The sequence below is a fragment of the Triticum urartu genome, chromosome 6A, assembly GCF_056163025.1.
Source record: "Triticum urartu cultivar PI428250 chromosome 6A, HENAU_Tu73, whole genome shotgun sequence".
Lineage (NCBI taxonomy): Eukaryota > Viridiplantae > Streptophyta > Magnoliopsida > Poales > Poaceae > Triticum > Triticum urartu.
Genome location: NC_141878.1, coordinates 607146322 through 607169232, shown reverse-complemented (window position 1 = coordinate 607169232; position 22911 = coordinate 607146322). Strand labels below are relative to the sequence as shown.

Genomic DNA, 22911 nt, shown 5'->3' with positions numbered 1-22911 from the left:
ATGAAAATACAATGGTGATTTTTTTTAAAACTCAAATTAGATTATTTTTGTGATTAAAAAATCATTCAATTTGTGTTTTGGCACCCCACAAAATTCAGCTCGATTTTTAGTAAAAAAAAATCCGGCTCGACTTATACCGATTTTTGGTTTTGAGACAAACTTATACCGAATAAATATTATGCGTTGTATGATGGGCTTTGCAGCTGGTGGACTCAAGTCCAATAACGAACGTGGTGATAGTTAACCCTAGCCCTAGCTCCAGGCCCAGGTGAGGTCGCACACACGGGACCAGCCGGCGGCGCAGCCAAGCCAGTCAGTGGAGCGGCGGCGGCGGCGGTGCGAGCTCTGTCTCCGGGGAGAAACCGAGGGGCGACGTCAGCGAGTGAGCAGCGGCCACTCCGTGCGTTGCGCGGTGGGGAGGCAACTCCGTGAGCTCGTCTTCGTGCGGCCGCCGGCGGTTTGCCCCTCAGCTCGCCGCAAACTCTATTTCCGGGGAGAGGCGACGCCGGCGACACCGGAGGTTCGCCCCTCACCCCATCCATCCCAACTCCAAACTCCGAAACTTCGTTTTTTCTTTTCTGAAATGAACTCTGAAACTTAGCAATGGTGAATGGTGACTGAGTACTGAGTAGGTCGATTTTCGACAGGCCATGTCGGCCTTCACCGGCGTGTCCATCGCCGACGGCTACAAGCGGTGCGGCTGCGAGACGCTGGCCGTGGACGCGCGCGGGGACAGCGGCTACCACCTGCTCATGGTCAACGGCTACTCGCGCACAAGGAGCTCATTCCCACCGGCCAGAGCATCACCGCCAACTCTTTCAATGTGGGAGGCCATGACTGGTTGATCGAGTACTACCCCAACGGTGAGAACCCGGGCTGCGCCGACTACATTTCGCTCTTTCTCAACCTTCTCTACGACACCGATGACGACAACCATGAAGTGCCCGTGGAGGTCAGGTTCAGTTTCAGCCTGGTTGACCAGGTGGAGAAGCAGATGCCGACGTACATTCGTGCGACCGGTGAAACCTGCAGCTTCTCCAGCACCACTTCAATCTGGGGCAGCGACAGGTTTATCAGAAGAGACGCCCTTGAACACTCAGCAGATCTCAAGTGCGATTGTCTCACCATCCGCTGCGACGTCGTGGTCGTCAGCAACAGCAGGCTTGATGATGATGATGGTGCTGGTGGCCGTGGCCATGGTGGCACCAAAGCAGCGCTCCTGCTGCCGGACATACACCAGCATTTCAACAGCCTCCTTCAAAACAAGGTGGGCGCCGATGTGGCATTCCAGGTCGGCGGCGAGACCTTCCCCGCACACCGGTGTGTGCTTGCTGCCCGGTCCACGGTGTTCATGGCACAACTCTTTGGCCCCATGAAGGAGGCCTCCAACAGTAACAGTGTCATACAGATCAAAGACATGGAACCAAAGGTGTTCACCGCTCTGCTTAGCTTCGTCTACACTGACTCCTTCCCTGACATGTACGAGGACAAGATTAAGTTGAGTGAACTGTGCAAAGATACGAGACAAGGACAAGAAGATGAGATGTCGGAAGCTGTGGGCCAAGGTCAAGATGGGGAAGCAGCAGAGGATGAAGTGGAGTTGCTGCAATGGCTGCAAGGCTTGTTTGTGGCGGCAGACCGGTATGATCTCCAGCGGCTCAAGTTCATCTGTGTAAAGCAGCTGTCTCAGCGCATAGGTGTGAGCTCTGTGGCATCCACTCTTGCTCTAGCCGAGCAGCACCACTGTCGCGGGTTGAAAGAGGCGTGCTTGAAGTTTATCCAAGTCCAATCTCCCTCGCGTCTGCAGAGACTAATGGCAAGTAATGGCTGGGGGCATATTGTCACGACCTATCCCTCTGTTTTGAACGAGCTCATCGCCATGCTTGCTTCGAACCAGAGGAAGTAACACTCTGGATACGGTACACATCTTCCTTAATTAGACCTCAAGTGACATTCTTTTGCATATACAAGTATCTCTACAGAGATTGTAGTATATGTGTCTTGTTTTAAATTGTCTCGTCTTGTAGTTTTGATGTATGATGAATCAGAAAAATCCATGTTCATGTTTAGTTTTCAACTGGCATTTGCTGCCCATGTTCATGTTTGTTCTGCCTCTACCATCTGAAGTAATAATCAAACAATAGTCAAGCAAATCTGCAACTTAAGAGTTTCTCTGTAGGAAGGCAGGCAAGCAATAGTCGACATAGAAATGCCATAAGTATTGCTTCGAACCAGCAGAAGTAACACGCACTCCGTATATATATGGTACGCATGTTCCTTAGGCCTCAAGTGGCACTCTTTTGCATATATGTGATCCTCTAGTCTAGAGAGATTGTAGTATGTGTGTCTCACCTTTTCCTCGGCATGTACATATAACTTGCCTATATTCTGAGTCAACGTACTTGCAAATTGTGTCTTGATGGAATGGGCTGTCTGAAAATTCAGGCGCAAGTGTCAAACTGAACTGCAGTTGCAGTGGTTGTCAAGAAAAAAGAGAACAGATGTAGATGTTTTTCTTTACTTTCCCCAATAAATATCTCTTGGTCAAGTGTCAGTGGAAACTTTGGGAGATGGTCATTATATTGTTCAGTCATAAAATTCATATCTTCCTCTGGATGTTGTTTCATAGTAATAACTTGCACTAGATGACTTGGTTCTTTGAATGTGATTGTGTGATTCTTGAAATATGCACTATGCTGATGCTTGTTCTATTAGTGATTCATTGGTGGCTTAATCCTGACACTAACATGCACTGGTGGCCTCTATTTTCCAGGGAAGAAGAGCAGTGTTGCATTCACTATGTTTCTTTCAACGGAAGCACTATGTTTATGTCGCAGAAGACTAACCAAGGTATGTATGCTCCGGCTCCTGCAGAAGAGAAGAAAAGAGAAGAATACTTGGGATTGCTTGGCCGGAATGTTATACCATGGACGATCTTTATCTAGTTACGGTGCTGTGATGTATAGTAAAAACTGGCTCCCTGTGCTGCTTTGATGCTGTAATGTCGTAAAATGCTTCTTCTTCCTATGGTGTGCAATTAAAAGGCTAGCTAGCGGTTTCTGTCAGAAACTCCTGGGCAATGCGTATGTATTTTCCTTCCAATGTTTGCTGGGTATCAGAATGTCAGTTTGCAGTGGAGGTGCTTAATTTTATCTTTGAACTGACATTTGTTACCAATGTTGACACCCTGCTGCTGCAGATTGCACTTGGCCATCACATCACATCACAGGATCTCATCTGACCATCCATCCAAACTGATGGCCAACAGATTCATTCCTGGAGCTGCCTGTTTATGTGCTACTTACAATCATGTAAATTCTATCGTTTCAGGGAATGATAAATTCAATTATTTTCATTTACCTATTTTTTTTATTGGATACCTGGAAACCATTATTTTCTCTGAATTCGATAAATATACATACTGTAATGTTTCTTTTCAATGGAGCGTTGTTTACTGGACCTAGACTAAGCCTGGGTGGGTCATCACGAGCTGTAACATCCAAACTTTTGGGGTTTCCATAATATAGTGAAAAATGTTTGCGATTTAAAAAATATTAATGAATTAAAAAAAAGTTTTCTGATTTTTTTTTTAAAAAATCCTGGATTGCAAAAAATAATCATGAATTAAAAAAATACAGAAACTTTAAAATGGAAAAACAGAAGAAAAATAATGAAAGGACTATAAAAGATACCCATAAAAACAACAAAAAGGAAACAGCAAAAAAAAATTTGATCCAAAGCTAATGGGAACGAAAACACGGTAAAGAGTCTCAAAATGAGTTGGCCCATATAGTTTGCGTGAGCTCGGGGTTTGCGATTGGCCGCCCCTGGATGCGCTACTTGTTGAATAGGAGAGGCCAGAGGCTCCTGGGCGGGATGAAAACAGGAGACGATGGTGTGGGGACTGGGGAGGAGAGGCATCAAGTATCTTCACCTCTCGAAAAAAACAGAGGGCAAAGATCATCCGTGAGTTTATGTAAATATAATTGTGATCTAAAAAAATCAAATAAGAAAATTTATTTTTTTCTGATTAAAAAATCAGTCAAGTTGTGTTTGGCACCCCACAAAATTCATCTCGATTGTCAGTCAAAATAATTTCAGCTCGCTTTTTACCGAATAAATAATATGCCTTGACTGATGGGCTTTGCAGGTGGTGGGCTCAAGCCCAATAAAGAACGTGCTGAGTTGTTTGTTAACCCTAACGCTAGCTCTAGGCAGGCCCAGGTCGCACACATGGGACGACCCGGCGGCGCAGCCACTCAGCGGCGGCGGCGGCGGCGCGAGCTCTGTCTGTCTCCGGGGAGAAGCTGCAGCGGCGACTCCGTGCGTTGAAAGTGGGGTGTGCCCAACTCTGCTTTCGGGGAGTGGAGCTCGTCTTGGTGCGGCCGCCGGCGCCGGGGGTGACCACTCCAGCTTTGCTCCGGCGACCTCCCCAGGTTCGCCATCCATCCCAACTCCAAACTCTCAAGCTTAGTTTTTTTTCCAAGTTTTGCACATCAACTGGATGGTGACTGAATATATATATATATATATATATATATATATATATATATATATATATATATCGACTTCCTACAGGTACATCAGGTGAGGTCCGCCATGTCGGCCTTCACCGGCGTCTCTATCTCCGGCAGCAACAGGCAGTGCTTCTGCGAGACGTCCGCCGTGGACGCCCGCGGGGACAGCGGCTACCACCTGCTCATGGTCACCAGCTACACGCGCACCAAACAGCTCATTCCCACCGGCGAGGGCATCACCGCCGGTCCTTTCAATGTAGGAGGCCACGATTGGATGATTGAGTACTACCCCAACGGCGAGAACCCCAGCTGCGCCGACTTCATCTCGCTCTTTCTCACCTTTCACTACGACGCCGACACCGATGAGGGAGACCCCGTGGAGGTCAGGTTCAGTTTCAGCCTTGTCGATCAGGTTGAGAAGCAGATGGCGACGCACATTCGTGGAACCGGTGAGACTCGCGACTTCTCCACCGCTACTCCAATCTGGGGCAACGACAGGTTCATGAGAAGAGACGCCGTTGAACACTCGGCAGATCTCAAGTGTGATTGTCTCACCATCCGTTGCGACGTTGTGGTCGTCCGCAACAGCAAGCTTGATGATGATGATGCCAGTGGCCCTGGTCACAGCACCAAGGCGCTCTTGTTGCCGGACATACACCAGCATTTCAACAGTTTACTTCAAAACAAGGTCGGTGCCGATGTGGCATTCCAGGTCGGGGGCGAGACCTTCGCCGCACACCGGTGTGTGCTCGCTGCCCGATCCACGGTGTTCATGGCACAACTCTTTGGCTCCATGAAGGAGGCGTCGTCCAACCGTGTCATACAGATCAAAGACATGGAACCAAAGGTGTTCACGGCTTTACTTAGCTTCGTCTACACAGACTCGTTCCCTGACATGTACGTGGACAACATTAAGTTGAGTGAAATATGCAAAGATACGGGACAAGGACAAGAAGATGAAATGTCGGAAGCTGTGGACCAAGGACAAGATGCGGAAGCGGCAGAGCTTGAAATGGGGCTGCTGCAATGGCTGCAGGGCTTGTTTGTAGCGGCAGACCGGTACGATCTCCAGCGGCTCAAGTTCATCTGTGTAAAGCAGTTGTCTCAGCGCATGTGTGTCAGCTCTGTGGCGTCCACTCTTGCTCTAGCCGAGCAGCACCACTGCCGCGGATTGAAGGAGGCATGCTTGAAGTTTATCCAAGTCCAATCTCCCCCGTGTTTGCAGACACTAATGGCGAGTAATGGCTGGGGGCATATTTTCACGACTTATCCCTCTGTTTTGAATGAGCTCATTGCCATGCTTGCTTCGAACCAGAGGAAGTAACACTCTGGATACGGTACGCGTCTTCCTTAATTAGACCTGGTGTGACATTATTTTGCATATATATAAGTACCTCTACAGAGATTGTAGTATGTGTATCTTGTTTCTAATTGTCTCGTCATGTAGTTTGCATGTATGATGAATCAGAAAAAAAAAATCCAACATATGGGTAAATTGTCTCTTCATGCAATGGATGGTCTTGTAAATTCAGGTCTGAGAGTCAACACTGATGTGCATTGCAGCAATGAGCAATTTTCTCAGCTAGTTGTTTTATCATCATATATTTCTCTGTGCAGTGTCGTGTACAGTAATGTCGTGCCTTCCCTACCATCTAAAAGCCTTTTCTAATGATTATCAAGAAGACCAAATGTAGATTTTTTTTGGGGAAGGCATTTTATGAACCAGGATTTAGGGGAAAGAAATTGGATGACAGGACATAGGTACCAAGATTTCTGGTAACAGCGGTAGTGATCCAGTACTCAGGAATTAGTCTTATTCTGGGTGCTTGCTGATGAAGTCCTGTGAGAGGAAGGTTGTAGCTCGGGGATCCTGTGAAGTCCAAAGTTTTAGCTTTGCTCTGTACACCAAAAAAAAGGACTTCCATTCTCTTGTATTCTGAAGTACATATGATGAATGATATCAATTCTGATGATGATAAGCTGGGGAGACCTGTGGGGTGCATGGACAATGGCTATACTTTTTCTTCACACTATAAATATCTTTTTCATGATAAGCTTGTCACTGGAGACAGACAAGTTAGTTATTAGGCAACAAGTTGATGGCAAAACCTGCTTGCTTTTCAATGTTTTATCTGAATGTTTTATTTGAATGTGTGATTTGTAGGCATCCCTGATCTGAGTTAGCCATTACTCTGAATTGTGTATGATTTACACACACGATGCTGACGCGTGTTTTCTGTCAGTCATTCATATGGTCCTGGCATCCACTGTTGCATTTACATCTTTACCTGAGCATCTTACTGTCCGTGACCATAGTATGTGTCTTGCTTTTAATTTTCTCATCATGTAAATTGCCTATACGCTGAATCAGAAAAAAAAAATCCAACATATGGCTAGATTGTCTCGTCATAGAATGGATGGTCTGTAAATTCTGGTGCGAGAGTCAAGAGTGGTCTGCATTGCAGTAATGTGCAAGTTTATAAACTAGTCATTTTATATTTCTGTGTGCATTGTGTCGTATATTGTAGCTATTGCCTTGCCTGTCATTTAAAAACCCTTTCTAGTGGTTATTATCAAGAAGAACAAATGTAGATGTTTTTGGAGAAGCATTTTATGAAGCTGGATCTAGGGAAAATAATTTGGAGGACAAGACAGAGGACACCAAGATTTCCTGTTACCCCCATAGTAGTATTTAATCTTCAGATAATTTTTTTAGTTTTTTGTGGGGGACAAGCCTGAATTAACATTTTGTTGAAGTTGTGATATCTGGACATCCCTAGTGTGAGTAGCCCTGGCTCTGAATTATGTATGATTTACACGATGCTGATGCGTGTTTTCTGTCATATCAGCCATTCATATGGTCCTGGCATGTACTGTTGTATTAACATCTTTACTCGAGCAGGGGAGGCGAAGCAATGGAATGGAGAGACTTTCACTATGTTTGGAATGCTGTGATGAGGCATGCTCACTCCTGGAGGCAAAAGCTGTGCAAATGCAAGCAGAAATCACTCACTGCTGTACCGAGGATTTTGTACCTTGGATGGAGAAGAAAAGAGAAGAGGAGAATTGCGTCTGACGGATTGCTTGGCCGGAATGTTATGTGGCGGATGCCGAGCGCTCCCTGTATGAACCTACCTCAAGGCCAACACGTCCCCTCCCAACTGGAAAATGTAACAGGGACCCTGCCCTGCCTGATTCACTAGTGGAGTAATGGTCACTTTTGCTTTGATGCAATTCTCCTCTGATGGTGATGTAAAAACTTAGCTATTAGACAACTTGTTCTTCGAAGGTGTGATTGTTGAAATATGATCATCTGCGCGATGATGCTGATGCTTGTTCTATATATGTTGGTGATTCAGCATTGCCACCAGCCTCTGTTTTCTTTCAGGGGAAGCAGAGCAGTGTTGTATGTGAGCGCATTTTCAGCGGACGAGCGCCTCGTAGGACGTTATCTCACCCGCTCATATAAGGATTGTGATTCCCGTGCCACTGTCCATGCTGGCTTTACGAACAGTCCAGGCTTCGTTATACACACGGACAGTGGTATATAGTATTGTATTGAGTCAGAACATAACGCGTCAGATTCAATGCTCACTTCAATGCTAGGTTCAGAAGTAGTTGCGGCTTGGGCTGTTGGGCAAGCGAAGGAACATGAACAGTGCTCAACAGGTTTAATGACATGCCAGGCCCGAGCTTTACTCCCCAACCATCCCCATATCCAAATCCATCCAGTTCTTCTTCCGGATTTCCGATTTCTGCCGGGCGCCCAAAATTTCTTCGCATGGTGCTGTCCCCGGAGATTTCCACCATAGCTAGTCTGGAGGAGACGAGCGGCCCATGGAATTCCTTGGCGACGCTGAACTATCAGGGTGAGTTCGCGAGATCTGCTATTGTATTCAATTCGATGGAGTGTCGTTTTTGAATCACATCGGCAAGATTTGTTCTTTAGGTGCGCACAAAGCCTTGTTCCGCCACCCTCTGCTGAATCAAGGAGGACCGTCGGCGAGATAGACCAAAATGGCTCGGTGTCATCTGGATTTATGTCCAGGCTAGGGGTGCTAGAGAGAATCGGGTGCTCCATCGGAGAAGCATGTTCAGGTCCCGATACGTGCTGCAAGAGCGGTGGTGCTCGAGAGCTCTGGCGCCCAAGGATCCGCCTCATCTCAGGCTAGTGCAGATGACGCTGTTGTGGGGGATTCGGGAGGCAAAGATGAGGTCGCTGAGGCAACATCTGGATGGACTAAAAGGTATGTACTTGCAAAAAACTATTCCTTGAACTGGCATATTAGAAATTATTTGGTGCTTAAAGCAGTTACGAAATACTGTATGTGGGTTCAATGTTGATAAGAATATACTGTACATGTAGCTTCCGTTGGTTAGTATTCTGTATGTTCCTGATTTGATATTCACAGCAAATAGCAACTAATTTTCCCAAACAGGAATCTAGTGAATAGTAGTAGTACGTCTTATGTTTGTTAATTGCTGAAAACCTTGGTGGCTCATTCAACAAAGGTTTCTGCTGATTAATTTATATTTTTGATAAGACTGTTAACGATGGAATAATACTACTCCATTGCATGAGATTGTTGGTCTGTGTGATGGACGAATCACATTAATTATGCTACTGGCCGCCAAGCCAAAATTTTGACAACGCATAAGCGATGAAGCTGGTAAAATTTGCTTTGTCATTATGCAGGGTGAGAATAGGGAGGGCTGCCACTGAAAGGGAGTTCAATCCAAATAGGAAAAGTGCTCTGGAAATATCCGTTAGAGAATTTGTTGAGCGCAAGGAGGGAGTTGTAATTAACCCAACTGTTGGCAAATCGTTTGATTCACTGGACGAGGCTTACGAATTCTACAACCTATATTCGTGGGAAAGCGGATTCGGTGTTAGGTTCGCAAAGAGTCGTTTGAACGTTCACTGAATGAAGTGCATGCAGGAAATCGTTTGTGCCTGCGCGGTATGTTTCACCCCATGACAATTCAACAATATAATTCATTTATTGTTGGTTGCCAACAAAATTGGGTCTCATTTCATGATTATGTCTCGCAGGGGAAGCCCGTTAAAGAAAACAGCAGGTCCACCAGGTGCGAGTGTACAGCGATGATCAGATTGTTGAGGTCGTCCGACAATGGATGGTACATATGCGAGCACCGTACAGTTCACAACCACCGGGTGTCCCTGACTTGCGGAGAGAAGTTGCATTGGAAATCTCATAGGCACATCGACAGGTACACTCGAAATCTGGTGCAACAGCTCAGGGAGAATAATGTTAGCCTTAGCAAAGTGTACAGTATTGTTGGAAGTTTTTTTGGCACATTGGAGAATGTACCATTCACCAAGAGGGCTTTGCGCACTTTGTGTGGCAAGTTGAGCAGGGAGCAATCGGACAACGATGCAACCAAGACAGTAAGTCTACTCCAGGATCTGAAAGCAGCAGATAGTGATTTTACTTACAACGTCCAAGTTGATGAAGAGAGCCGTGTAAAAACACTTATGTGGGCGACAGGCAGGGGGATCGAGCAGTACAAGTATTTCGGTGATGCTATAACTTTCGACACAACATACCGTACAAACTTGTATGATATGCCTTTTGGGTTTTTTGTAGGAGTAAATAATCACTTCCAGAGTATTATATTTGGTGGTGTCATGATGAGGGACGAGAAGGTCGAAAGTTTCAAATGGGTGTTCAAGGAATTTATCAGAATGGTTGGTGGGAAGCCTCCACTAACTATACTAACAGGTGAGACAAGCATAATTCCGAGTTCCAATTTTATGTACCTGAACTTGGTGTCTTGGTTTATTCATGATTGACATTTTTCAGACCAAGCTCGCGCTATTGAGTTGGCGATTATTGATGAACTGCCTCACACAACTCACCGGTGGTGCAAGTGGCACGTTCTTCGGAAGGCTAAGGAGAGCCTTGGAGTACTGTATGGCAAGAAATCAGAGTTCAAGACGGACTTCCACATGCTTGTTCACCATGTTTTGACGGTAGAAGAATTTGAAACTGGGTGGGGTGATATGCTAACAAAGTATGGTTTGCAGAAGCATCCATTCCTGACCCAGGTCTATGAAGTGCGGAAGAAGTGGGCCAAGCCTTACTTCATGGGAGTGTTCTGTGCGAAGATGACCAGTACACGGAGGAGTGAAAGTGCCAATCACCTACTGAAGGGATACATCCCACCTGGTTGCCCAATGCATCTATTTGTTAAGCAGTTCGAGAAGATACAGTTTGATCGCGAGTCTGAGGAGAGTTATCAGGAAAAGAGGACATCAATAGTAAGTTTTTTATTGTGTATTTTTCTTGGCAGAATTAGTTAGATGCTGATGGTCGTGTCTATATTAATTTTATGTTATCATAGGCAGGAATTGTTCTGAAGGGGAACTTTCCCCTTGAATGGCATGCAAGCAGAATTTACACCAGAACTATGTTTGAGCAGTTTGGAGACGAGTTGTACAAATCCGGCTCTTATGACATCGAGGAAGTTGTTCCACACAAAATTTATTTTGCACACCATGTTGACTCGGCATCAAGAGAGAAATGGTGCAGAGTTACCTTCAAGGTAGAAACAAACGAGACGAAGGATGAATTCCTATGTGAGTGTGGGTTCTTTGCCCACTCTGGGATGCTTTGCTGCCATGCGATCAAGGTAATTCTGTCGAACTCCATTAAATTTGTTGTGCTGACTTTTGTGATACGAGATCATTGTCAATCAATAATGGCATTGGATTGTCAGGTTATACTACATCTCCGCCTTGGTGAGATCCCAGCGAAACATGTTGTCAAGCGTTGGACTAGGGATGCGCGGGACATACTCCCTGAGGATCTAGTAATGTATCAAAACGATCAAGGGCGGCCCAAATCAGATACGACAAGACACACCAAGCTTTATTTATCTGCACTAGAGCTTGTTCAAATGGGTGATGCAAATGTACAGTCTTATGAAGCAGCCATGTTACTGCTGCAACAAGCTAAAGCAAAGCTGGCACCGATCTCTGCTGAACAAGATGGTATGGGTGTTGCAGATAGGGAAGCTGCAGCACTAGCTGATAGAGTGGAAGGCGGTGAGTTAGATGGAGACGACGACGTCATCTCTTCAATCAGCGCCCCAAAACGGAAGAGAACAATGGGAAGGCCAACCACAAGCCGGGACAAGCCGCCTTATGAGAAGCCCGTGAAACGGTCTAGATTCTGTAAAATTTGTCGAAAGGAAGGTCATAAGAGCACCACTTGTCCTGACCGCGGCGACCTCCCAAAACCTCCCAGGAAAGCTCCCAAGTGTTCAAATTGTGGTGTGCTTGGTCACAGGAGAAGTAGCTGTGGCAAGGAAATACTGTAGACACGATTGAATTGTTTCACTTGAGCCAGGATATTTCCTCCCTTGTTGAATACTAGTACAACTAAATATTGTGTACGGTACTATTAAGTCAATTATTAGTTGACAGTGTGTTGGTGCGCCTAGTATCAACTTATGATATGATGATTAGAATTATAGATCGTCAATTAAGAATCTATAAACATATGTCTGGTTCGTTGTCATGATGATAGTTATTGAGATTGAGGTCGATGATCTTATGTAGGAACTGGTTTTAAAATGATGAATTCTTACTCCCAGCGGGCCGAACCTAAGCCTCATATTCGTGTTGTGGTTTAGCAGGTTGTTTCGCCAGGGAGCTGACCTATGGGGAAGAAGAACAGTAGAAGAGAGAGTCTCCTTTTGGTGGCTGATCTCAGCGAGTGCAGTTGGGGAGGTGGGCAGTGGCCTGCACGCAATAACTATCTCAATAACTATTGCATTGAATGATCAGCTAACCCACCGCGTCGTGCCGGTGAAAGGTTCAAAAACTAGTCGCGGGATTTCTTAGTGATGGTGATGCAGGAACCAGATGGAGAATATGTTCCAGGTATTCGTACAGGTGATGCTGATAATTAAGTGATCCTTTTTTAGCCCTAAACAAACAGAGTTAATTAGAACTAATTAGTATGGTCTAGCTAGGTACTGAATCTGTACTGGCGCCGGGTTAAAATTTGAATCTGGCTACTTATGTTGATTTTCCATTGTGATCTTGAGATTTAACCAACAATCAGTGGCTAAACGAAAAATAATAAATTAGCATGATTTGAACTAATTATATTCTTTTTCTTGCGAGGGAACTAATTATATTCTAGCTGTGTACAACTGAAGCAAGAATATACAGTTAGTCAGGTGCTTAATACAGGTCTAAGACGTCGATTCTGCTGGCTGCTTACGATGATTTTCCATGGTATCCTGAGTATAATTAATTATCGTAACTTAAACAGTACTTCCTCCGTCCGGATTTATTAGGCCTCTCAACATCACAAGCATGTCCCCTTTTATAACACTAGTAGAAAAGGGGGCAACGGTCCAGGCCGGGTCAGCCCATTAGTCCCGGTTCAATCTAGAACCGAGACCAATGGGGGCATTGGACCCGGTTCGTGAGCCCAGGGGGGCGGCTGGGCCACGTGGGCCATTGGTCCCGGTTCGTCTGGACCTTTTGGTCCCGGTTGGTGGAACGAACCGGGACCAATGGGCCTGGCTCCTGGCCCACCACCATTGGTCCCGGTTCATGCCACGAACCGGGACCAAAGGGTTGGCCCAGAGTTTAGTTCCACCTCGCCAACCGAAGGGCGCCCACACCTGTTTATAAGCCCATCCCTCTCTGCGTTGTTGAGCTCCTCTCAAAGTGAAAATAGATGCACCTATAGAGGAAATTGGACCTAAATTCATAAATAGAAATTAATTATGAATTTATGTTTAATTTTCTCTATAAGTGCATCTATGTTCACTAACAGAGAAGTTTTTATTTTTTGTGACCTAAAAGAAAAAAGAAATCACTAAAAAACTATAAGTATTTAGTTCTAAGTAGAAATGAAAAAATAAATAGCAAAAAAGAAAAAAATGCTATAATATTTGTTATGACTAACTAAAATTACCAAATTGAGTAAAGTTATTCATAAACTAGTGATTCACACAAATTTTAAAAAATTCAAATTTAAACTATTCAAATTTTAAAACTAATGGCACTAATAGAAAGTTTATAATTTTTGTGACCTAAAATAAAAAAGAAATCACTACAAAACAAAAAAACAAAAAAAGTGCCACCTACTATTAAATAGCAGGAAAAAGATTGACTCAAAAATCAATTTTAACTATTCTACAAAGTGTTTTCACACAAATTTAGTAAACTAGTGATTCATAAACTAGTGATTCACACAAATTTTAAAAAATTCAAATTTAAACTATTCAAATTTTAAAGCTAATGGCACTAACAGAAAGTTTATAATTTTTGTGACCTAAAAGAAAAAAGAAATCACTAAAAAACTATAAGTATTTAGTTCTAAGTAGAAACAAAAAATAAATAGAAAAAAAGAAAAAAAAATGCCACCTACTGGGCCAGCACGGCCTGAATACGACTAGAAACCCAACCATGGGCCAGGATTCAGGCCCGCAGAAGGCCCAGTAGGCCCACAAACATTGCAGTGTCCAATTAGGCCCATAAGCCTGCATTTCAGAGGAGTTCGAGAGGGAAGAGGCAGCGGAGCTTATAAACAGGTGCTGGTCACTCTCAACTAGCGAGGTGGGACTAAACTCCCACCACCGCGCCAGCGCAAGGCCATTGGTCCCGGTTGGTGGCACCAACCGGGACTAAAGGGGGGAATTGGTCCCGGTTCGTAACAGAAACCGGGACGAATGCCCCCTTTAGTCCCGGTTGGTGCCACCAACCGGGACTAAAGGCCGCCGCTTCCCGCCCTTTGGGCTGCCGAAAAGTGGCCTTTGGTCCCGGTTGGTGCCACCAACCGGGACTACAGGGGGCATTCGTCCCGGTTTCTGTCACGAACCGGGACCAATGCTTCGTCTATATAAGTAGCACTTGTGAAATTTTTTATTCAGTTCGTTCTTCCCCGCCCAACGACGCCGCCAGGCTGCGCCTCGCCGTCGCCCTGCCTCCAACGCCGTCCCGCGCGGCCGCAGACGCCGTCGCCGCCCCGTGCCCCCTGCCTCCTCGCCGCCGACGCCGTGCCCCTCACCGTCGCTGTCGCCGCCCCTGCCTCCTCATCGCCCGTCGCGCCGCGCCCCCTCACCGTCGCCGTCTCCGCGCCTCTCACCGTCGCCGTCGCCGCGCCCCTCACCGTCGCCCCCGTGTCCTGCCGGCCTCCTCGTCGATCGCCGCCCCGGCCCGTTGCGTAATTTCCTAATTTAGATGTGTAGTTAATTTAGATGCGTAATTTAGGATGTAGAGTTAATTGAGTTGTTGTAGTTAATTTAGATGCGTAGTTTAGATGTATAGTTAATTGAATTGTTGTAGTTAATTTAGATGTATAGTTTAGATGCAAAAGTTAGAATTTTTTACTGTTCATACATTTTTTTGGTGATATTATTGTTGCATATGCAAAAGTTTGTGTGTTCATATATATGCAAAGAATATGTCAATTTTTTCATAGAATTTTTATGAATTTTTTTGTTGTAATTTTGTTCATAGAATTTTTATTTTGTTCATAGATTTTTTATGATTTTTTTCTGTTGTAATGTTGTTCATAGATTTTTTATGATTTTTTCTGTTGTAATTTTGTTCATAGAATTTTTATGATTTTTTTTTGTTCATAGAATTATCTTTGTCAATTTACGTATATGTTCATATTTAGAAGAAAAAGAAGGAGAGAAAAAAGGAAAATAAGAAGAGGAAGAAAGAGAAGAAGAAGAATAAGAAGAAGAAGAAGAAGAGGAGAGGAATAACAGGAGAAATAAATAAGAAGATGAAAAAGAAGAAGAAAAAAGAGGAGAAGAAGAAGGAATAGAGGAGAAGAAGAAGAATTCCTTCTTCTTCTCCTCTATTATTCCTTCTTCTTCTCCTTTTTTTTCTTCTTCTTCCTCTTCTATTCCTTTCTTCTTCTCCTCTTTTTTTCGTCTTCTTCCTCTTCTTATTTTTGTTATCGGGTATGTCGTTGTCGATATACCCCCCCTCCCCGATAACTTTTAGTAATTAGTACTACTTAGAAAGTGTTTAATGGAATTAGTTAGAACTAGGTAAACTTGTTTATTTTTAGTAAGTACTACATTATTCTATTTATAGTAAGTAGTTGATTTAATAAAAACTGGTTTATTTTACTATAGAAGTAGTTTATTTTTAGCAAGAAAATTAATAGAACTAGTTTATTTTTTTAGTTAAAGCAATTATTCCCGCATCGACGTGGACGATGCCTATTCCGCATCCTCGTCGTCGAGTCGGCGGAGGACGACACCTGCTTGACCAGATGGGCCATGTCCGGGACTGGGCTCCGCCGGGGTGGTACTGGGAGGCGCTACCTTCCGGGGGGCGTAGCTTGGTGAGGAGCCAGCCCGTCGTTGACCCGATCCTTATTTGGTGGCGGTCGCGTGGGCCAGTGACGGTGCCGAGGCTTCCGGACACCGCGGAGGTGGTACGTCACTGTGTCAGCGAGGAGGACCAGCACGTCCGTCGCTACATGGTTGCGTTGGAGGGCAGGTTCGAGAATACCTGGCAGGTTCTTCAGGGATCTCACTGGAGCTATGATCTTGTGATGGTTCCTTCCCTTTGGGTGTCCACCGCCCGCGCCGATACCCATCGGGCGCTACGGTTCTAGCTGTACTGGCGATATGTATGATAGTATTCGACGTGTATTAGTGATAATATTCGATGTACGGACACATGGAGATGATGTAGTTTTTCTTATAATTGAATGCATCCTAATTTGAATACTACTTTATTTTGCGATTTGATTTTTCTTATTGAATGCTCAAATTGGAGAGCACTATGCAAGGCATATGCATATGATTAGTTGAATAATAATGATCTAATTTAGTCTTTGAATTATGAACGTATAGGAAATGTCATCATCGGACGACGGAAGTCTCCCGGGGGAGTGCGACTGGTGCCACAACGATCGAGGTCAGTGCGACAGGCCTCACCTGGACGATGGTCGGCGCTTCAGCATTAAGCTCGAGGAGACCTTCGAAGTTGAAACGGTACGCAACGACGACAAGTGTTTTTTTTCATAATTAAGCATGACTTCAACTATTTCAACGTGTAATTTTCATCTTTTACAATTCGAGTATAGTTTATCCCATGCCATGCAAGATGCTATGTCTTGGAGAGGATGGATTTTGAAGACCATGAAAATTTTGAAACGAAGAAAATTCACCTAAGGACCCATCATGATGTGGATTTTGAAGTAAAGTTGTATAATGCTGAGAGCGTAACCCATTTTGGTTGCAAAAATTGGGATGCATTTTGCAAATTGTATGGTTTTGATGAGGGTATGCTTGTCACCATGGATCTTGGTGATCCTGAAATCGAGCAAGACAATATGGACATTTGGGTCCTTGTTGATACGCCTCCAGTTCTACCGCTATGTGAGTTTCTCAAACATAGTTAATTATTAACTAATTTATATTTTTCATTTCAAAATAGTTGACAGCTTATTTCCATTGACAGCTTATTTTGAAGTATCAAAGAATGTGCAGAAGATGGTAGATAGAACTTACTACACCGATGGCTCTGAGTTAACTTACAAGGAGAAAACTCATCTGGTTGGATTTTGTAATGATCTTGAGAATTACAATATCTACAATCGAACTCCTCAACATTATGGTCAATACGTGCCACTAGTGCACGTGTTGAACTACGGTAACTACCATGAAAATACCCGGTAAGATTTTTTACTATTACGACATCCGTGCATCTTTTTGCATACTTCTAAAACTAGTACATCATTGCTAACTACGAAGTTATTATTATGTTTTTCAACGGAGAATCCCAGAGGATTGTGTGCCTCATTTGATGTATCAGAATGGCGGCAGCCTTCGTGTTTTGAACATATATCCAGGTCATCCTACGAATCTCAACTGTCCATACCGGATTTCTAAAAGAAGTGGAGACATGACAATCAAAGAATGGAAAAAATGTATGGACAGTCGTAAGGAGCTTCTTGGAAGCAAAAGGAAGCGAGGCGCAAGAATTGGAGACAGGATGATCTCCATTCTTCATAATGGAGAGTCAGGGTCTATATTATTTTATGCTATTTTATCTTAAGTGTGTTTAGGTCCTACCTGATACTGATGATCATGTGCTAAGAACAATTATGTAGGGTTGGGTTCGATGACTATGAGGATGATGATCGTATGACTTATTATTAATAACGAGTAGAAGTTGTATGATGATGCTTGATTAGTAGGACTTGTTATTATATATGATGATGTATGATGCGAGCATGCACGAGTTATTATATATCTGCGGGTGAAATGAACATAGCAGTAGTGTTGGTAAACCAAGAATAAAGATATAAGAGAGGACACTTCTCTCTATTAGCTAGCTAATAACAACCTAAAAATAACCCCCTGAACCCCTAAAACAGCCACTTTTTTTTAAAACAAAAAAAAGAAAAACCCCCTAAATCATGTGTGAAGAGTATTTCTCATGGTGTACCAGCTCAACTCGTCGTGGTGCATGTCATCAGGAACCAGCAAAATCGAAACATATTATGAGCCCCAAACAGGAAAACGGTCCCACTAGTGGCCAGCTGCCAAAACAGATGTTGGCCTTACCAGGATATACATCATGCATATACGCCGAGGGCTATTGGCTTCTACTCCTATTAGAAAATACAACCTGTAATAAATGCAGTTTGTGGATCCAAAGGGAGAAGAACGGTGGGGATACAGAGACCGCCAAAACGACTATTTGAGTGTTGTATTCACTATCTATGTTTCTTTCAGTGGGAGCACTATGCATGTTTACCAAGGTCTGCTCAACAGGATCCACAAACTGATGATGGCCAACAGATTCATGTAGGCACTATTTGAGTGTTCTTCTCAACCAACAAGTGTTCTTCTCCCTTTGGATCCACAAACCAACAAGGTCTGCTCAACCATCCATCCAAACTGATGATGGCCAACAGATTCATTCATTCATTCCTGGTAGAGTAGAATTTGAATTTCATATGATTTGGCATAAGCATACCTTCATATTATCATAGTATATACTTCTACAACAAGAAGATTGCATTTCATATTTGGCACGATTTGGCACGATGATGGGCTTGCCAGGGCTGCGAGGCCACGTGGTCGATGGCCCGGGTGACGTCCGACATGGTCGGCCGGAGGTTGGGCCTGTCGTGGAGGCAGAGCGAGGCGACGACGGCGAGCTGGTAGAGCGCCCGGCGAGGGAAGCGGCCGCGCAGCGCCGGGTCGGCCAGCCGGCCGTACATCTTGCGCACGTCGGCGAGGTAGGGCCTGGCCCAGTCCAGGAGGCGCCTCTCGTCGCCGGCGTCGGGGTCGAAGGCCCTGCGGCCGGTGATGAGCTCCAGGAGCACCACGCCGAAGCTGTAGACGTCGGACTTGACGGTGAGGCGGCCGGTGAGCGCGTAGTCGGGCGCGCAGTAGCCCAAGGTGCCCATCACGCGCGTGGACACGTGGGTGTCGTCGCCGGAGGGCCCGATCCGGGCCAGCCCCAGGTCGGACAGCTTGGCGGTGAAGTCGTCGGCCAGGAGGATGTTGGACGGCTTCAGGTCGCGGTAGATCACCGGCGGCGACACCGCCTCGTGTAGGTACCGCAGCGCCCTCGCCGCGCCGTGCGCGATCTTCACCCGCGTGTTCCACTCCAGCGCAGGCCGGTCACCATTGCCTTGGGCGGGGAGAGGGCGGAAGAGGTGGGCGTCGAGGCTGCCGCGGGGGAGGAGCTCGTAGACGAGCAGCCGCTCCTGGGCCTGCGCGCAGTAGCCGACGAGGGATACCAGGTTGGGGTGCCGCAGCGTCATCAGCATCGCGCACTCCACCACGAACTCGCGGCTCCCCTGCGCGCCGCCGCGGCACAGCTGCTTCACCGCCACCGGCGTCGGCGCGGCGGCCTCGTCGTCGTCGTTGTCCAGGCGGAGGTGGCACCTGTACACCCTGCCGAAGCCGCCCTGGCCGAGCAGGTTGGACGCGGAGAAGCCGTCCGTGGCCGCGGACAGCTGCTCCAGCGTGAACTTGCGCGCGGCGCGGCCAGCCACGCTGCCGCTGCCGTCGCCGCGGTGGCGGAGGCTCATGGAGGTCTCCGCGGCGTGGCTGGAGGGGCTGGACGGGCTGCACGGGCGGCCGGCGGCATCGCCGGTGCAGGGGACGCAGGTGAGGCTCGGTAGGCGGTGGCCGGCCCAGGAGAAGCAGCGCGGCATGGCGGAGGCCGGCGAGGCGCCGAGAGAGCTAGCCGTGCGTCTCCAATGGAGGAGAGCGACGCTGGCCGCCTAAAAAACGGGAGGCCGACACAAGGCCGCCATTATTTGAGCTCGAATTAACCACGTTTTGGTTGTCACTCTCTGCCAACTTTTTTATCCTCGATTATGTTAAAATTCAGTCAAATTTAACAAATCTTGTCGAACTCGTTGAAATGTTTCATATTATGTCAAGATATGTGCGGCTTGTTCTATCATACCGCTCTCAATTCTGTCAGGTTGGATTTAACGAATAAATACTGACAGGTGAAGTTAGTCGCCACATCATTGTGACATGTGGATCTCCACTAAGGTATGAAATGTAATATCTTTATTTAAGTGCAGTGAAAACTATCACATGATCACAACCTAATATAATTTAATGAATAAACCAACATCCATGACTTAGTACAAAATGAGTGCAACTTTATACTAAACCAACATCAATTAATTTGGATTCGAGGGAGTAATATAATTTTAAAATATGTTAAAAACCACCCAATTAACACAACTAAAGGGTAAAAAACCTAATGCCTTTTGGTGCATGGTCTCCAGGTAGCCCCCTCTTTTTTTCTCACAAAATTCATTTTCATGTGGCAAAATATTTCAAATAAGTGTGCATATACAAATACATGTGTATTATGCATAATAATATATTTCATATTGTCAAAATGATTTTCTGTTTATTTTTTGGACATAAAATTGATTGCAGTCTATCATACTATTTAATGAATATTTATGGATATGTGGTGAACTCGTGTAAGTTTTCACGGAATAAATTTGATTTTATTTTAAGCTTAAAATGTGTTTTTCGATAAAAAATTTCAAAACACTGGGCTTCTTGGAGTCCATGAGCCAAACTCAAAATTGATGTATGCTCAATTACCTCAACTGAAAGAAGAGAGAATTAGCTATTACTCCCTCTGTTGCAGAATATAAGGTGTATTGATTTCCATGCAAGTCAATCATTTGAACGTTTGACCATGATTACATAATAAAATAATAACATCTGCAAGATGTAGTAGATAAAATATGAAAAATACTATTCACGATGGATCAAATGATATAAAATGTGTATTGATATTGATATATTTTTCTAAAAACTCAGTCAAATATGCTATTGTTTGACTTTTGAAAAAACAAACAAACCTTATATAAAGGAACAGAGGGAGTACGAGGGTAGCAAAACATCTCATGCATGGGTGAAAAAAAACATTTTTGCTAATTCAGTCGACTGATTCTCTACTAGCGTCCTGTCGATTTTTCATTCGTTGGAACGGGGGTTGGCATGATTCTTGGCACGTTCTCGACTTGGCATTCTGGTTATGCTGTCGGCTCATTGGACATGAGGTTTTTATTCCAAAAGCCGACCCGATTTGAGGGGTACGGGGAGGATATCCTTCATTTTGTCTTTGTCTCCGGAGGGGAGAAACTGCTCGTCTCGGTCCAGGACGGGACGAGCTATGCACAGGGAAGAGAGAGGGGTAAGATATGGACAGGGAGGTCGTCATGGGGCGACAAGTAGCTGATGTTACCCCTTTTCCATGCTCAGTTATTCTTCTTCGTTCCATATGGATTTTTTATGCGCGGGGAGGCAAATCGTCTGCAGTTACCACTCTGCTCTCCCTTTGTCCTCCTGCACAGCCGCAAGAAAACATCCTCTTATGACTATTCATTTGATTTCCCCTATAGATATGCACTGTGTCCATGTAGGCCTTGTTCGGTTGCGTGTAAATCCGAGTGGATTGAAGGGGTTTGAGGAGGATTTAAACCTCTTCTAAGTCAAAATATGAACCAATCGTTGCCAATTCCCTCCAATCCTCTTGGGGAGAGGATTAACCGAACAAAGCCGTAATGATTTAGTTCCCGCCTCCCACCATGCAGAGGATTTTGGTAGGTGGTCCTTTTTGTTTGTGTGTTTTAGTATCATAAATACTTCTATCTCTACAAGGCTCCAAGTATTGTATAATCTCCTAGTTCTATAAGGCTATGGTATTTTTGTTTGCCGGTCTTTATGCTTGCATAATTCATATTTGTATGAGTCTTGATATAGTTTAGCTATCTATCAATATTGAGACTCCTGTTTTTTTTCTTCGTATTCTCTAATTCTATGAGAGAGAATGCAATATGCATAGAAGGCAAATAGGTTATCATATCACTATTGAGATTCTCATTTTTATTTATTAATATTCTCTTTCTTTGGAGCTAGAAGACTACAATCATTTGACTCTGCACTTATTTTGAGCAACATCATTGATGGTATTTCTTGGATTGGTGAAGGTAATGTTGCTGTGTATTGATTTCAGTGCCGTGGCATCATTCATTTGCTAACAGGGGTCTCTCCGGTCATTAGTCAATTTATACTCCCTCGGTGTTTTACCTTTTCATTGATCTTCACTTTCTTCTTTCTGTTGTGCTAGTATACTTTAGTTTTCATAGTTCCTCTTTATTTACTCTTCAACCAAAATTCTTTTTACAAGTTTTTGATGTATTTGTTTCTTCATTATTCCCATTTCCAACCTTCCTTTTTTCTCACTATTCATTCCTTGGTTTTCATCTGTAATTCAGTTGTGTTGCTATTAATTATTTTTTCTACTTCCATATCTTCATAATCAATCTTTTTTATTCTTAGTGTTGTCAATCAACAAAGAGTGAAATAGCCTTCATCTAATTTGCCTTGTCATTCGACATTTATCTATTAATGTCTTTGACGATGTCATACACCGGGGGTGGCTCACCACAGGGAGCCCGGCGGGGGGCCTGTCTGTAGGACCGTGAGGCCCATCACATATCCAACAATAGGAGGGAGCCCACAGTAAGGGAGTGACGTCCCTTGGCCATCTTGATCCCTAAGTTGGTGGTGGCGGCGACCTAGATCGAATCTTCCCTTGTAAAACCTCAACCTTCACTGTGTATATAAGGGGAGGTTAGGGGGCTCTCTATCCCATCTACTACCATAGAAACAACTCTTGGTATACTCATACATCACTCTGTAATCCCTTGCTCGAGATATATGCACCATCAACGACAAACACAAGCAAGATGTAGGGTATTACTCGACCATGGAGGCCCGAACCTGGGTAAATTCCCCGTGCGACCTCTGATTTGTGACTTCCAGCTACGCTAGGTACCCTACCATGGGATCTGACTATTTTCTGCACCGC

At 44.8% G+C, this 22911-nt stretch overlaps 3 protein-coding genes and 1 pseudogene across 3 annotated transcripts; 3 read left to right on the top strand and 1 right to left on the bottom strand.

Moving 5' to 3' along the window:
• Positions 1 to 262: 262 nt before the first annotated feature.
• Positions 263 to 3147, top strand: LOC125515680 (BTB/POZ and MATH domain-containing protein 3). The gene is given in 4 exon segments (XM_048681196.2): positions 263 to 520; positions 633 to 771; positions 774 to 1919; positions 2774 to 3147. Coding segments are annotated over 2 exon segments (1254 nt in total). The 5' UTR covers positions 263 to 520; positions 633 to 650; the 3' UTR covers positions 1907 to 1919; positions 2774 to 3147.
• A 1062-nt stretch (positions 3148 to 4209) lies between these two features.
• On the top strand, positions 4210 to 7858 carry LOC125515681 (BTB/POZ and MATH domain-containing protein 3-like). The gene is made up of 3 exons (XM_048681198.2): positions 4210 to 4436; positions 4579 to 5854; positions 7420 to 7858. Exon 2 carries the CDS (start codon positions 4600 to 4602, stop codon positions 5839 to 5841), a length of 1242 nt encoding a protein of 413 aa, XP_048537155.2. The 5' UTR covers positions 4210 to 4436; positions 4579 to 4599; the 3' UTR covers positions 5842 to 5854; positions 7420 to 7858.
• Positions 7859 to 8095: 237 nt separating this feature from the next.
• LOC125515679 (protein FAR1-RELATED SEQUENCE 5) lies at positions 8096 to 12089 on the top strand. The gene is made up of 7 exons (XM_087529382.1): positions 8096 to 8386; positions 8467 to 8764; positions 9214 to 9478; positions 9571 to 10261; positions 10343 to 10800; positions 10884 to 11171; positions 11259 to 12089. Exons 3-7 carry the CDS (start codon positions 9443 to 9445, stop codon positions 11859 to 11861), a joined length of 2076 nt encoding a protein of 691 aa, XP_087385508.1. The 5' UTR covers positions 8096 to 8386; positions 8467 to 8764; positions 9214 to 9442; the 3' UTR covers positions 11862 to 12089.
• A 6369-nt stretch (positions 12090 to 18458) lies between these two features.
• LOC125513171 (putative serine/threonine-protein kinase PBL7 pseudogene) lies at positions 18459 to 19795 on the bottom strand (annotated as a pseudogene).
• Positions 19796 to 22911: the final 3116 nt, after the last annotated feature.

Bases quoted from the DNA above. Each gene is read 5' to 3' on its own strand.
- LOC125515681 (XM_048681198.2), top strand. From the start codon at position 4,600: ATGTCGGCCTTCACCGGCGTCTCTATCTCCGGCAGCAACAGGCAGTGC.
- LOC125515679 (XM_087529382.1), top strand. From the start codon at position 9,443: ATGAAGTGCATGCAGGAAATCGTTTGTGCCTGCGCG. The intron at 9,479-9,570 runs GTATGTTTCACC...TATGTCTCGCAG, and splicing joins AAATCGTTTGTGCCTGCGCG to GGGAAGCCCGTTAAAGAAAA. The intron at 10,262-10,342 runs GTGAGACAAGCA...GACATTTTTCAG, and splicing joins TCCACTAACTATACTAACAG to ACCAAGCTCGCGCTATTGAG.